At 42.6% G+C, this 15,658-nt stretch overlaps 1 protein-coding gene across 1 annotated transcript in view; it reads left to right on the plus strand.

Moving 5' to 3' along the window:
* The window catches only part of qtrt1 (queuine tRNA-ribosyltransferase 1), a 64,305-nt gene that overhangs the window by 34,557 nt on the left and 14,090 nt on the right, over positions 1–15,658 (plus strand). The window contains exons 6-8 of the mRNA XM_039772499.1: positions 3,956–4,094; positions 8,774–8,849; positions 8,945–9,054. Of these exons, the coding sequence (XP_039628433.1) occupies positions 3,956–4,094; positions 8,774–8,849; positions 8,945–9,054 (325 nt within the window). The remainder of the gene's footprint in view (positions 1–3,955; positions 4,095–8,773; positions 8,850–8,944; positions 9,055–15,658) is intronic.

The following is a 15,658-nucleotide window of genomic DNA, read 5'->3' on the forward strand; positions in this document are numbered from 1 at the left end:
GCTGAAGCTGCTCCAGTGGATGCAGTGGATTCTCCATGATTGACAGGAGCCTGCTCAGCGCCCGTTGCTCTGCCACGGATATCAACCTGTCCAGCTCCTTGTCTACAATAGAGCCTGCCTTCTCACCAGTTTGTCCAGGCGTGAGGCGTCTTTCTTTATGCTGCCTCCCCAGCACACCACCACATAGAAGCGGGCGCTCACCACAACCATCTTATAGAATATCTGCACCATCTTATTACAGATGTTGAAGGACGCCAGCCTTCTAAGGAAGTATAGTCGGCATTGTCCTTTCTTACACAGAGCATCAGTATTGGCAGTCCAGTCCAAATTATCATCCAGCTGTACTCCCAGGTATTTAGGCTATAGGTATTTTGTGTGAGAGTTATTTTACTGATATTGAAAAGAAGTAAACACAAACACGCCGATCTATCCCATAGAAGTGCGCCCCGTGTCGCCCTCTCCCAGCCCTCCTCTCTGGACTCCAATGCTGAGCCGTCCACCGCCAAGCACGTTCTGACAGAGAAGTTTTATTTATTCATCCATGTGACTGTCGTGGAAACTGCCACATTATAACTTTTTTTTAATTGGCAGTACTTGATAATAGGAGAGATGAGGAAAACAGCTTTGCGTCTTAATACTTTTTAACTGTGCAGAGCTATAAACAACGTGAAGACGACACCGCCTTCAGCAGCGAGGGGTCGTGAGAACAAAGTGGACGCTGGGAGGCGCAGAATGTCGGGCTGCTCTGCCAGGTCGAGAGCTTCGCAGTTTCAGGCGGCGTCCTCTCTTCTCACACTGTTTGTGACACTTCAAGTCCCCCTCGGCCTCTGGGAGAGTGAAAATGATTACAAATGAGTGTAATCAGCGCCATCGAAGCAAAACTCTTTTTGTAAATTGCGCTGCACGACTACTTACTGTCCCTTAAGGTGAGTTCAGGTCACTAAAACCCCGCAACATTCAAGGTTGCTTTTGTGATGAATTATTTTAAGAAGATGGAGGGTTTACATCTAAGAAGTTAAGTTTTGGACTTGGGAATTGTTTGAACCTTCTACCCGTTAAGCACGGAAGGGTAGCGTCCACATTTCTCAGAATAATTTTTCTTTTAAATCACAGGCACGTAGTGCAAGGTTGTCAGGCAGAAATTTGCAGGATCGCATAGAAAATGTCATTTCTGTACCACAGCGGTCGTGTAGCGCCTTTCACAAGGGCTCTCCTACCGAGAGATGATCCCAATACATTTAAGGTACTGTTTGTGCTACTCACCTGTTGTGTTATAGCGCCTTTAAAATGTTCTTTACCCAAAAGAACTCCAGTAGTGCTTTTGCGATCCTAAATTGTCCCTAGTGTGTTCGTGGTGTGTGTGTGTGTGCGCACCCTGCAGTGGGCTGGCACCCTGCCTGGGGTTTGTTTCCTTCCTTGCGCCCTGTGTTGGCTGGGATTGGCTCCAGCAGACCCCCATGACCTTGTAGTTAGGACATAACGGGTTGGCTGAGATATATAATCTCCAAGACATTTGTAAGTGTGTGTATTTTTTCCATAGCCTTGAAAGCTTTTGTTTCTTTTGCCTTTTCTTTTACAAATAAACTTTTTTGTGTAGTAAATGCCGATGACTAGCAATTGTCAAAATCAGTTCTGAACATGGTGAAAGGGTGCAAGGCTTCAAAAATAAGCCACAGTGGTATGCCAGGAACCTTCACTGCCATCCCAAGGCACCCTGACCTCCCAGCACAACAGGCAGGCCTTGGCTTTGTCTTAACCAGGCCCAGAAAATGAGCACAGGTTGTATCAAAATAACTTGAATGTACCAAATACTCAAAAATTTGAAAGATACCTCACAAGGGAGAGAAACTGTAAAACCTCTGGCTTGTGAAGTCAATCTGAACAAAGAATCTTTAAAAAGAAAATATTTATTACAAATGGAAAAAAAAAAACCAAAAATAATCAAAATAGCCAAAAGGGATTTTCTAAAAGAGGGTTCAAATCAAACAAGTCCCAAAGCACAATCAATTAGCAAAAATCGAAAGTGCGACGGTGTGGGTTGGCTCCACTCGCCCTGCTGCTCGCAGGAGCCTCTCGATCCCACAACTGATGATACTAGCAAATGAGGACATACATAGCCAGGGGTAGGAAGAAAAGTGCCACAGTACTTTTATTATAAAAAAAAATAATCAAAACTCTGTCCACAGGTGCAATGCTCAAAAGTTTAATACAAAAATAAAAATCCATCCTTAGAATGAGAAATGAAAAGCAGGAGCAGCACAGCCATCGTGTCCTTAGTGTACAGTCAGACGAGCCTGACACAACTCGTCTCCCCAGCTCACCCATTCCTCGCTCAGCTGGCAGAGATGTTAACTGCCGTGGTCTTCATCACCCGACCCCGTTGGTCATCCTCCATGCTCCCACAGTCGTAGCTTGGATCCATGGGTAGGACTCCACCATGCTCGCACCCACTCTACCAGCCCCTGGAATGCCACTGTGTCGCTCCTTTGTGAGACCCATGAACATTGTGCTGGCTTTCCCCCACTAGCTGTCCGGCCCGTCTCATCTCTCCACCCAATGCTGTTCTCTCCACACATTGTTTCTGTTCTCTCTCCCTATTACTCCCCAACCCTTCTCTCTCTAATGTGCCAGCTCCTTTTAAATTGACACTCCCACTGGCCCCGAGTTGGGCATTGTGCCGCTTCCTCCAAGGAACTATTGATGCACCTGCCCTGACATAGGCACTCACACTTGCCTTCTCTATTCAGCAGGCAAACAACAACATTTATTTCTATAGCACATTTTCATACAAACAGTAGCTCAAAGTGCTTTACATAATAAAGAATAGAAAAATAAAAGACACAATAAGAAAACAAAATAAGTCAACATTAATTAACATTGAATAAGAGTAAGGTTCAATGGCCAGGGGGGACAGAAAAACAAAAAACTCCAGACGGCTGGAGAAAAAAATAAAATCTGTAGGGATTCCAGACCATGAGACCACCGGCCCAGTCACCTCTGGGCAAACCCCCCAAATCAGTTCCTGGAGCAAAGTGTGTTCACTCTGTCGCCCGCATCCAATTAGAGCCAGCAGTTTGGGGGGCACACTTATTCAAAATCAACATGTCACCATGGACCCCTTTTCACACACAGACAAAGCAGAAAATAATCAGAAATACCAGTAAATCCAAATGAAAAGCAATTCTTACGCACAAACCCTCAGTGCAGTGCTGCTGAATCCTCCTTCCTGGCTGATTTATAAAGGCAGAGGCAGGGCCCGCTTGCAGTGATTTCTTGGGGTTCCACTCACAAAACACAAGGAATTGTTGTACAGCTAATGACGTGGTGTATAATAAACAAAAGTAATAGAAATAACAGCACAGCATGAAGAACAGAATTCAGAAATGAGGAAAACAACTAAAAAAAAGTAAAAATCATGGCTTTAACACAATGACGGGTACTGCAGACACTGGCGCAAACAGCTTGGCATGCTGAATGGGAGCCATGACGTTATTGCCATACTGTATGCTCATTAAGAACCATTTGTTACAAATGAGCCGACGAGTAAATATGCCACTGAAGTCCTTGCCCCCCTTTCGCATTTGATGGTGTCGGCATTTAGATACCATTAAGGGGGTAACTCTTAAGCATTTGCTATTTTGGCCAAATCATTTTCAGAATAAGAAAATAAAAATGGACAGCTTGCTAAGTGAGAATGACGCAGTGATGGTGAGGTGAGTGTCCCCCAAACTGTATCAGTGTATGGCTAAAACACCATGCATATTTTCTTTTTTTGCCAGTTGTCTTTACCTGGGCATCGCCACCTTCTTCCTCGCGTCACCATTTTCATTTCTAATGTCTAAACGATGGGTGTTTTTTGTTCACCTTTCCGTATTATTAGTGTTGTAAAGTAATTTTGTGCTCCTCGGTGAAACTACAAATTCTGAATGTTGACTCTTTGTGGTGTTGTCAACAGAGATGACAAAGCGAGATGTCCCAGGCTTTGCCATTGGTGGACTCAGTGGTGGAGAGGAAAAAGACCACTTCTGGAAGATGGTCACACTCAGTACGGATGACCTGCCAAGGGACAAACCACGATATCTTATGGGTGTCGGGTAAGTAAATGAAGGAAGCTGTAGATAATAAATATAGTGACTAAGGTGTGTATTTTGTCATCATTGTATTGTTTTGTTATTTATAGGCTTTATCATTCACAACTTCATTATGATCACCGTATGTTAAATGGCATATTTTATTTGTTTCTCGGATACAATTATTGTATCCTATAGGTTAGAAAAATGTGAGTCGTCAAGTGTTTTGTCATGGTAGCACATTTTGTCATGATACAGTTTTGTTATGTTAATTGTAACTTTTGTTTCTGTTTATTGCTGATGTTTCAAGCTCTAATGGACAGCTTTGTTAAGATGTGTATCTTTATGGTACTCATTGGCAGTGCTTTAGACACCAGTCTGATTCATTACTGTGGTGCCATGTTGGTGTACTTCATATGCTGTTGCCCATTCTTTGTGGGTTTCACTCTGCATTGCAAAGTTAGTTGATTGGTTAATTAATAAATCAGAACTATGCTAATTTACTTCCTTTCTTGCTGTAGACTCTGCAGTGATGGCCTCTCCTTCCCTGTTTTGTCCAAGTAGAGTGACCATCCTTTCCATTTTAGGCTCCTCATTTTATAAAGCCCCCAATCTTTTGTATAGCCCTTGTTTGTTTATTCTTACCAACCTGGCCAATGTTACGGTTAAATCCTGTTGTAGTTAAATTCATCCCTTTTAATATTTTACATCAGTAACCTCGTGTAATTAAATGGAGTACTAGAACAGAGAGGAGAGAAAGTTACACATTTATTCCTGCACTAGCCATGTGCGCCCAACTATGTTGCGTGTGTTAAAGTTGTCTGTGAAGGGCTACCTGTTTAAACGCGGCTGCCAGTCGTGAACTGGGCCCTTTGTCGCCCAGCATTATGATTTTTTTTATAAAGGAAACAAAATTACAAAAGAAAACCCTTGGACATTGATTCGATAGGAACGGCCTACTCGGAAATCACTGTCCGAATCGTAATTATGTGGTGGTGTAGGAGCATTTCTGCTTCTGTCCGTTCACAGACCGTCTCGTTTTCACGACGCTGTCGTTTCCTCTCACAATGTCTTCTCAACCTTTCTCCAATCTCGCAGGTTGCTTTGTGGCAATCCAAAGAGTAAGACAATATACACGGAGCAATGGTTATAAAAGGGGGACACATAGGTATCCAGGCTCTTTAAAGCATGAATAGGGATCACTTCACTGACATGTGAGCAAGCCACGGTACAACTGTGAGACGCGCAGCACTCGCCGGCTACAACGTAACAATAAGAATTTCCGGAACGTGCTGTTACGTTGTCATTCATTTTACCCACTGTCTTTCTTTCATTCATATGTTACGTAGGCACGTACCTTTTATCTTCGCCAATCTCATTCTCTAACCAGGCCTCAGGAGCTAACCAGCGTAACACTGTCCGCCACCCCTTTCGTTATTCCGGCACATTGTTGACATCCGTGAGTAACAACGACGTACTAAACTGGAAGGTGGTCTACGCATGCGTGGAATTCGCGGACAAACAAAGATCAAGATCTAAATGAAGATCTCTTTAGTTAATTTAAAGCACAACAATTTGTTTAGTTTGAATGTCTGTGTTTTGAGGTGTGACTGGCGTACTGCAGTCTTCAGTAGTAAAAGCCTGGAGGAGATTCTTAATGCAATGCCTGTGTTTTAGCTGTCTCTCTACTGCCATCTAGTGCTGCTTCTTCTAATTCATTTGCGGACAAACAAAGATCAAGATCCAAAGGAAGATTATATATAGAGATTATTATGCCAAAGGTATAAACTGAGAGCAGTGAGTGTGGAAAATTAATACAACTTGGGTAATGGGTGACCAGGTGGCTGTGTGTCTTAGTGTGTTGATTGATCTCTATTGAGAGAGAGAGTGATAGAGCTGCTTTTTCATCCCAAATTTATGTGGGTCTGAATTCGTTGATGTCAAAGTGCAGGCTCGAATCCCCCGCTTCATTCCAGTCCTGTTTGGACGAGTCTCGGCACCCAATTCCATCACATGCTTTCTTCCTGGGGGTCTGGAATTGAAAGACTTATAAGATATGAAGTGTCTCTGATATTAGAGTTAATGGAAACTAAAACAGTGGCTTGTGACGCATCAGCTCAGGGTTATGGAAAAGCGCCCTTGTGAAAGTAGACCTCTCGCTCAATGGAGGGACTGCAGTGAATGGCCACAGAAGCATAAAGTCTAACAACAGGTCTATTTAGTTACATTTAGAAGGCAATTCAAAGTCCTCGTTAATTAACATTGTAATATTAAATTATCCTAATGCTAGATATTACAAATACACAGCAAAGGGAGACAACAGATAAAGGACATTGTTTCAGAAACCAAATACAATTTTATACAGTCCTTTAACTCTGTTCTTTTTTTCCCCGTGTATTTTTATTTCTGAACATATTTTTGCCCCCAGTACATACCCTTCCTATCTTCTAAATACAGTGGTGTGAAAAACTATTTGCCCCCTTCCTGATTTCTTATTCTTTTGCATGTTTGTCACACAAAATGTTTCTGATCATCAAACACATTTAACCATTAGTCAAATATAACACAAGTAAACACAAAATGCAGTTTTTAAATGATGGTTTTATTATTTAGGAGAAAAAATCCAAACCTACATGGCCCTGTGTGAAAAAGTAATTGCCCCCTGAACCTAATAACTGGTTGGGCCACCCTTAGCAGCAATAACTGCAATCAAGCGTTTGCGATAACTTGCAATGAGTCTCTTACAGCGCTCTGGAGGAATTTTGGCCCACTCATCTTTGCAGAATTGTTGTAATTCAGCTTTATTTGAGGGTTTTCTAGCATGAAGCGCCTTTTTAAGGTCATGCCATAGCATCTCAATTGGATTCAGGTCAGGACTTTGACTAGGCCACTCCAAAGTCTTCATTTTGTTTTTCTTCAGCCATTCAGAGGTGGATTTGCTGGTGTGTTTTGGGTCATTGTCCTGTTGCAGCACCCAAGATCGCTTCAGCTTGAGTTGACGAACAGATGGCGGACATTCTCCTTCAGGATTTTTGGTAGACAGTAGAATTCATGGTTCCATCTATCACAGCAAGCCTTCCAGGTCCTGAAGCAGCAAAACAACCCCAGACCATCACACTACCACCACCATATTTTACTGTTGGTATGATGTTCTTTTTCTGAAATGCTGTGTTCCTTTTACGCCAGATGTAACGGGACATTTTCCTTCCAAAAAGTTCAACTTGTGTCTTATCAGTCCACAAGGTATTTTCCCAAAAGTCTTGGCAATCATTGAGATGTTTCTTAGCAAAATTGAGACGAGCCCTAATGTTCTTTTTGCTTAACAGTGGTTTGCGTCTTGGAAATCTGCCATGCAGGCCGTTTTGCCCAGTCTCTTTCTTATGGTGGAGTCGTGAACACTGACCTTAATTGAGGCAAGTGAGGCCTGCAGTTCTTTAGACGTTGTCCTGGGGTCTTTTGTGACCTCTCGGATGAGTCGTCTCTGCGCTCTTGGGGTAATTTTGGTCGGCCGGCCACTCCGGTTTTTGCCATTTGTGGATAATGGCTGTCACTGTGGTTTACTGGAGTCCCAAAGCTATAGAAATGGCTTTATATCCTTTACCAGACTGATAGATCTCAATTACTTCTGTTCTCATTTGTTCCTGAATTTCTTTGGATCTTGGCATGATGTCTAGCTTTTGAGGTGCTTTTGGTCTACTTCTCTGTGTCAGGCAGCTCCTATTGAAGTGATTTCTTGATTGAAACAGGTGTGGCAGTAATCAGGCCTGGGGGTGGCTACGGAAATTGAACTCAGGTGTGATACACCACAGTTAGGTGATTTTTGAACAAGGGGGCAAGTACTTTTTCACACAGGGCCATGTAGGTTTGGATTTTTTTTCTCCCTAAATAATAAAAACCATCATTTAAAAACTGCATTTTGTGTTTACTTGTGTTTATATTTGACTAATGGTTACATGTGTTTGATGATCAGAAACATTTTGTGTGACAAACATGCAAAAGAATAAGAAATCAGGAAGGGGGCAAATAGTTTTTCACACCACTGTATGTCTATGCGTGGATGTGTGTGTGTCTGTCTGTCCGGCATGGAAGTGAAAGGTGGAGTCGGGGTAAGGCCTCTGCCTCCGAGGAAACCGAAAAACTCGCTTAGCCGCTAATAATGCTAGTGGTGCCTGCACGTCAGCAAAACGAAACCTCCAAAGAAAGACAAAGACGCTTAGCCGTTAATACACAAGCGAGGCGAGCCTGTCAGCAAAACGAATCCTCCTAGGAGAGAGACGCCCAGAGTAGTTCCTTTCAATTACCTGACATCTCTACATTTCAATTTTTCCTGACGATTTCAGTAGTTAGTAAAAGAGTGGAATTGGTGACTCACTACGTTACCGTCATCGTCAAGTCCTTCCATGAGAACCCTGAATCCAATGAGGACTGATTGATGTCATTGATGTTAGGTAGAATGCCTAGAGGGGGCTGGGTGGTCTCGTGGCCTGGAACCCCTGCAGATTTTATTTTTTTAATTTTTTGTGTCCTCCCTGGCCATCGGACCTTACTTTTATTCTATGTTAATTAGTGTTCCCTTATTTTGTCTTTCTTCATCATGTAAAGCACTTTGAGCTGCATTATTTGTATGAAAAGGTGCTATAGAAATAAATCTTGTTGTGTTAAGCTGAATGACCGTTTTCCTTTTATTCTTTCTTATGTTTCAGATACGCCACAGATTTGGTGGTGTGTGTAGCCCTGGGATGTGACATGTTTGACTGTGTGTTTCCAACAAGGACAGCCGTGAGTGTCCACTAGAGTTTTTTCCTTTTCCTCCTCTCTTTGGTGGGATTGTCTTAAAACAAGCAACAATTAACTGGGGCTTTCTCTTGTTGCAGAGGTTTGGCACGGCCTTAGTGCCTTGGGGATCCTTACAGCTCCGGCACAAGCAATTTGCAAAGGACTTCCAACCTATAGACCCCGATTGTGAGTGCGCAACTTGTAAGAGGTAGGCATTGAAGTGTAATATGGGGAAATCAAAATATGGCAAACTATTGTCTGCTCTTACATTCAAGTGTTGAGAGATTTAGTAATTCAAAATGTCAAAGCAAAAACTGTAGTGTTTTGTTACTGTCAAATATTTAAAGGTTTCACCTACTTGGGAGTTTGATCATTTTATTTAACATTGAATCACAATGGATTTAATTTGGCTTTTTTCACACTGGTCAACAGAAAAAGACCCTTTGTCGACTTAGAGAGTCAAGGCAGGGGGGCTGTCAAGAGGCAGGGTCTGTTAAAGCCCATTGCGGCACTTCTTGTGTGATTTTGGGCTACACAAAAATAAATTGTATTGTATTGTACTCTCTCATGTCAAAGGTAACGCAGATCTGTGCAAAGTCTTGTCATTTTCTAACTCATTTAATCCATCCAAGGGCTGCGGTTTGGGGGTGCTGGAGCCTCTCCCAGCTAGCATAGGGCACAAGGCAGGCACAACCCTTTTGACAAAAGCGCGCCAGTCCATTACAGGGCAAGCACCCACACACACCTGCACACCAAACACACACTGGAGGCAATTTAGCGTCGCCAGTTCACTTCACGTGTTTGTGGACAGAGGGAGGAAACCCAAAGGTCAAGGGGAGAACATGCAAACTCCACTCAGGGAGGACCCTGGATGTGAACCCTGGTTTCCACGCCTCCGTGCCACCATTTGTGCAAAGTCATTGTTTTCTTCTTTCGGCTGCTCCTGTTATGCCGAAAGTGACTCTACTTCATTGGGCACTAGTGCAAGGCCCTTAGTCTGCAATTGCTTTGTCCTCGGTATGACATTAATCTACATCCAGACCTGCATGTAGGCCCTCCAACCTACAAGGAAAAACCTGCACTCCAGCCACCATAAAAAACTTCACACTGGTTCTATTCCATCTGAACTGGTGTGGTGTTGAGGTGTCACTCGTTGCAAGGCTGCACTTGGGTCCTAATCTGAGATCCTGAGTTGGTTTGTCATGTGGTGTGGGTGTGGCAATGCCCTGTACCAGTGCCTGCTCCTAACCTCTTTCTCTCTTTTTCTCCCATTAGCGGTCGCCACAGCGGATCATCTTTTTCCATCTCTTCCTGTCCTCGTCATCTCACTCTCTTACACCCGTCACCTGCATGTCCTCACTCACCACATCCATAAACCTCCTCTTAGGCCTTCCTCTTCTCCTCTTACCTGGCAGCTCTATCCTTAGCACCCTTCTCTCAATATACCCAGCATCACTCCAAACCAACACCATCTCGCCTTTCTGGCTTTGTCTCCCAACCGTCCCACCTGAGCTGACCCTCTAATGTCCTCATTTCTAATCCTGTCCATCCTCGTCACACCCAATGCAAATCTTAGCATCTTTAACTCTGTCACCTCCAGCTCTGTGGAAAGACATCTAAATTAAGAAATGTGACATTAAATAAAGTTTATTTGTGCCCAAGATGAATTTGGCAATGATGAATTACACTGTAAGTAGAAAGCACAGATAATTGTTGGCACAAGTATTCACCTCCCTTTAATATTTTTATAGGCACTGTGAAAGATCCCCGGACACAGAGACGGCCAGATATCCAAAACGCACGCACTTTTTATTCTCTGTTAATGCGCAAATCGCCAGTAAACTCCGTCCTTATCTCTTTCTTATGCTGCCTCCACTCCTCTCTTGCAAGCTCCATCCTCTTCCACTCGACTCCGGCTCTCTGAGTGGAGTGAGGCGTCCTTCTTTTTACTGCACCCGGAAGTGCTGCGTGTCCGTTTAGCTCGGCTTCTTTTCTAGCAGCACTTCCGGGTGTGGCAGAAGTGCTGCATGCCAAGGCTCCGGAGCTGTCCAGGCGCCCCCTTGTGGTGGCCCTAATGTAATCCAGGGATGCCACCCTCTTGTACCCCAGGGAAGATACTGCCCCTCTCCTGGTCCTTCCCTTTCCCAGGCATCCCGGCGGGGTAAGGTCCCTGGTTGTCTGCCACAACACTATAACCAGGGCTGGATTGAGGTGGGTGATATTGATGCTGCAGCATTAGGCCCATTCCTAAAATAGGCCCAGATGAAAACAGGCAAGAATTTTCCGGAAGCTGGACAGTTTTCCTTTGCTGTATTAACCTCAAAATAATTCTTAGAATGACATTTGCAGTCCGACTTTCGGACGCCTAGACACAGCGTTACTTATTGTACGGTTACTATTGTTCTTTGCGCTGTGACGTAACTATTACGTCGTCGTGTTTATTTTTAACCGAAGATTTCAAATTAATGCTATCAATGTTACGTTAAACAGTTTTCTTAGTAATTTAGCTGTGTTTTTTGCAGTATCTTGGGAATTCTTGCCATTTTATTATTGTTCGGTTAGTGCCACGTAGTAAATTTTTCACCTTGAAAGTTAGTTGTACAGTAAAAATCGATGGCTATTTAAATGGTTATCTGTAAAGGTAAAACTAAAAAGACGCCCCGCGGGCCCGGCATGGATGTTTAGAATTTTTTAAATCCTCAACAGGATTCTGATCTATTATTAAATTTAAACTGTGGACAAATTTTTACCCTCAAGAGCCTGAACTGAGTCACTTTGACCCAATGTCTCTGCAAATTCATTGTTTCTTACTCTGTTTTGTAAGAGAATTGCGAAATTTTGTGTATTTCCTTGTTAGGTTTTCTGCATTAAGTGCACTTTTCTGACAATTGCTATTGAGTGTTGATGTTACATATTTTGGTGTTAATCTCGAGTTGTTACGACACTACGTCCTTATTATCATTCATGTTCAATAAAGGCTGGCTGGTTTCGTCGCAAGTAAATAAGGCTCCTTGGTCGGTCTGAGTGCGCATGTACGGTGAGAGATGAATGCATGTGCGCCAATGCCGAGGAAAAAATAGGCCTGTTTTGCGCTGCAGCATCAGGCCCAATTTCGTCTTAATCCGGCACTGACTATAACGTGTATATAATAGAAAGTGTGGAGTTGGGGGGTGTGTATTTTTTTTTTTTTTAATGTTAAATGACGTATTGAACAATGTTCTAAGTATCACTAGCTATAATCCGAGTCCCTGCAAGCACGACACATTTGATGATTCCATTTCATGGTCTTACTTTCCACTTATTTTTGATTTTTCTTTCTTTCCGTGTGGTGAGCCTTGTGTATGGTTAGACCAAACTTGTCACTTGTGCAGATTCCTCTGAGATGGTGATAATACGAATAACTAAAAAGTTTAATGCTCTTACGGGGCGTTTTGCCGTTTATGAAAACTTGATAAATGTATGCATCATTGCATTTCAAGTCTCAAGGTGCGGACTCTGAAATAAAGGACTGTTCAACTATTTATTTATTTTTTTTTTTTTTGATGTGCTACATGGCAATTTTGATTTGTATTGTTATAACCGTTCTATGAAATAAATGCCCCTCTTTAAAGAACAAAGTGTTTAAAGCTTGGGGTTTTGTCTGTGAGGCAAGTCTGCTTTTTCAAAGCCCATTTTTTTTTTTTTTAAAGTTGAACACGGCGGACATTTTTGCCTACTGCTTGCAGCATAAAAGCACTTTATGTGCCAAATTGATCTTAATTGTGGTTGAACAAATGGATGGTGTCTTGAGAGTGCTTTGTTTGGGGATGGGGTTTGCCCCCCCCTGCTGCTGATCAGGTTTCCCATATGACAGGCAGTGCATAAACCCCAAGTAAATCGTGCATGTTCCTGCTCTCCCCCACGCCGAGATGCATAAGGCGCCTTTACGACTCCAGTTCACGATGTCCACATTCATTTGTGTGTTATTCTGTGTGAGTAATGCAGTCTGACAAGTACCAGTCAAATGTGAATGTCTAAATCACATTGAGAAATGAATACAATTACTCTGTGAGAAAGATGAATAATGACATTAGTACAGGCTGCACAGAAGCCCCATACAAAGTGATTAAGTCCTCTCCTTTCTCTCCGTTTGCAAAAACAGCCATTTGTAAACATTGCTGCATGATTCATATTCTTACCAGTATGGCATCTGACAATGGCTGTTTGTGTGGTTTGCCTTTTTCTGCCTTGTGCTTGCCTGCAGGCAAGTGTGGTGTGCCAGTCTTGCTTTAGGCCTTATCCACACTGACATGGATCCATCTGAGAATGCTGCTCTCATTTCAAACGTATTCTGTCCAACGTCGCTGGTGGTTTTCTGCAGCTGCACAGGAATACTACAGATGTGGAAGTCTTCCTCACTGGGTATGCGCAGTTCGTTTATGGGACAAACAAAGTCAATCACATTCCAGAAAGAAAACCATGAACATTGGAACAGAGCGCCATGCTGGAGTTCGTCTGAATGGACAAATTACAGCTGCTTTTACAACTCTGAGGTAGCCAGTGCCATGACACATACAGAGCTGGGGGGCAAACATGCTGAAATATTCAGGTGGGTGCAAAGTGTGACTGACACTGAAAAGTCATACATGAAATCACAAAGGGCATTGCAGCAAGAAGTTGGAAGTCCACACTCGATCACTTGACAGCATTTTTTTGTAAAGCTGTTTTTTTGTTTTTTTTTCTCAAACATAGCTGCTACGTGACAACAACATTTATTTCTAGAACACGTTTTCATACAAATGGTGTAGCTTTACAAGTGCTTTACAAGATGTATAAAGAAAATAAGATTAGGCAGTACTAATTAACAAGGGGTAAAGTAAGGTCTGATGGCCAGGGAGGAGGGCTGGAGAATAAAAAAAACAATCTCCAGGGGTTCCAAGGCCACAAGACCACCCGGCCCCCACTAGGCATTCTGCCTCACAAAATCAGGCTTCATGTGGAGGAATTGCACGATGATGGACATGTGAACCTCTGGCCTTCAATTCATCGATGCACGGTGCCCTGATCAGGTGGTGGTGGAGTAGATCACAACCACAGTAAACCAGACAAAGAAGGGGTTAGTGTGGATTGTGGAGCCATGATAGAAATGATAATAATGATAATTAAATGCATACTCAGAATATCAGGGTTACACTAAAATGAAGGTATGAGAAAGCCATCTTAAAATAACGGGTTCTTAGCAGTTTGTTTAAAGTGCTCCACCATATCAGCCTGGCGAGTTTCTGTTGGTCAGCTATTCCAGATTTGAGGTGCATCACCGCAGAAGGCCACCCGCCTCACCACTTCTTTTTAAGTTGAACTCTTGGAATTCTAAGCAGACCCTCATTTGAAGATCTAAGGTTACGATTTGGAGTACAGGGTGACAGCCATTCTGAAATACAGGATGGAGTGAGATGATTTAAAAAATATTTTAAAGTCAATTCTAAATGGCACGGTTAACCAGTGTAGTGACGCTCAGACTGGTGTGATGTGCTCGGGTTTTCTTTTCCTAGTTAAGATTCTGGGAGCTCCATTCTGCACTAACTAACTTTTTTTTTGTGGTCCCGAGAGGAGTGCATTACAGTAAACCAGTCAACGAAAAACAAAAGCGTGAACTAATTTTTCAGTATCTTGCAAAGTTATAAGGGATCTCATTTTGCTATAATTTGTATGCGAAAAATAAAATGCAAAAATGTATAAATGTAGGAGAGGGTTTTAAAATGATATAATTTTCCTTTTTTCAGTGTGGACGGAAGGCCAAAATAAATATCTCTCTATTATATAAAAACATCTTGGGACAAGACTTTTTCAGAGAGATGAGACGAGACATTTTCATAGAGATAATTTAAAATCCCGCGACACAAGACTTTGTGCCAAGAGATGAAGTGAAAACCTAATGGGTCCAAGTGGGGGCAGAAATAAAAGACAAACAGTAGAAGAAGAAAAGACCGAGTAGAAGACAAAGCAAAACGTCGTTAATGAAAGTACTAAAATTCGAAAGTCTCAAAAAGCTGATAGTAAATGTTGCATTAGCGCTAACAAACGGAAATTATTACTTGGTGAAATAACGGAACAGTGAAAAGAGATTGAATATGTGGACATAGGTGATATGACAGAAGTATTTAGATATTGTTCGGCTTTAAACTTTAAGTCTGAGACTTGTCGATCTTCTAAATTGTGTTGCCATCAGGAAAAAGTAGTGTTTCTTCCCAATTAAGAGGCGTATCTGTGAGAATTAAAAGATTTGGTGTTTGGTGAAAGTGAAATTAACATACACGAGTGGCAGAGACGTGAAGTGCCCGGCACGCCCAAGGTCCACTGCTATTGTCGGACACAGTTCCTGCACACTCGGCTCCAAGTGGGGTCGGAAATAAAAGACAAAGAGTAGAAGACAAAGTAGAACGTTGTAAAGAGGTTCAAAAATGTTGGCACGATACACATGCAGTGCAGGTTAGAGATTATAAAACTACTACCATTCGAAAGTCACAAAAAATTGATAGATTGACAGAGATGCAAACTGGCTGGCGTGTAGCACATGCCGGGGGGGTGAAGCCCCCTAGTAAAGGAAAAAAAAAATGTTTCCAAGTTTACCTGTAAGTGTGGAGCCACCCTCATGACCACCTCGAGGAATGTCAGAAACTTGACCAATGAGAGGAGAGCAATTTGTCGCTCGTTTGTTTAGCTTGATATCTAATTCGCTCTAGTGTCTCACCCAGTTATTGCTGCGAGGTTGTCAGGGTGTCTGCTTGAACTCCGTGCCTCAGTAGTTTGTTCCTGATTCTCACGACTCTTTG

The sequence above is a fragment of the Polypterus senegalus genome, chromosome 12, assembly GCF_016835505.1.
Source record: "Polypterus senegalus isolate Bchr_013 chromosome 12, ASM1683550v1, whole genome shotgun sequence".
NCBI classification, from domain to species: Eukaryota; Metazoa; Chordata; class Cladistia; order Polypteriformes; family Polypteridae; genus Polypterus; species Polypterus senegalus.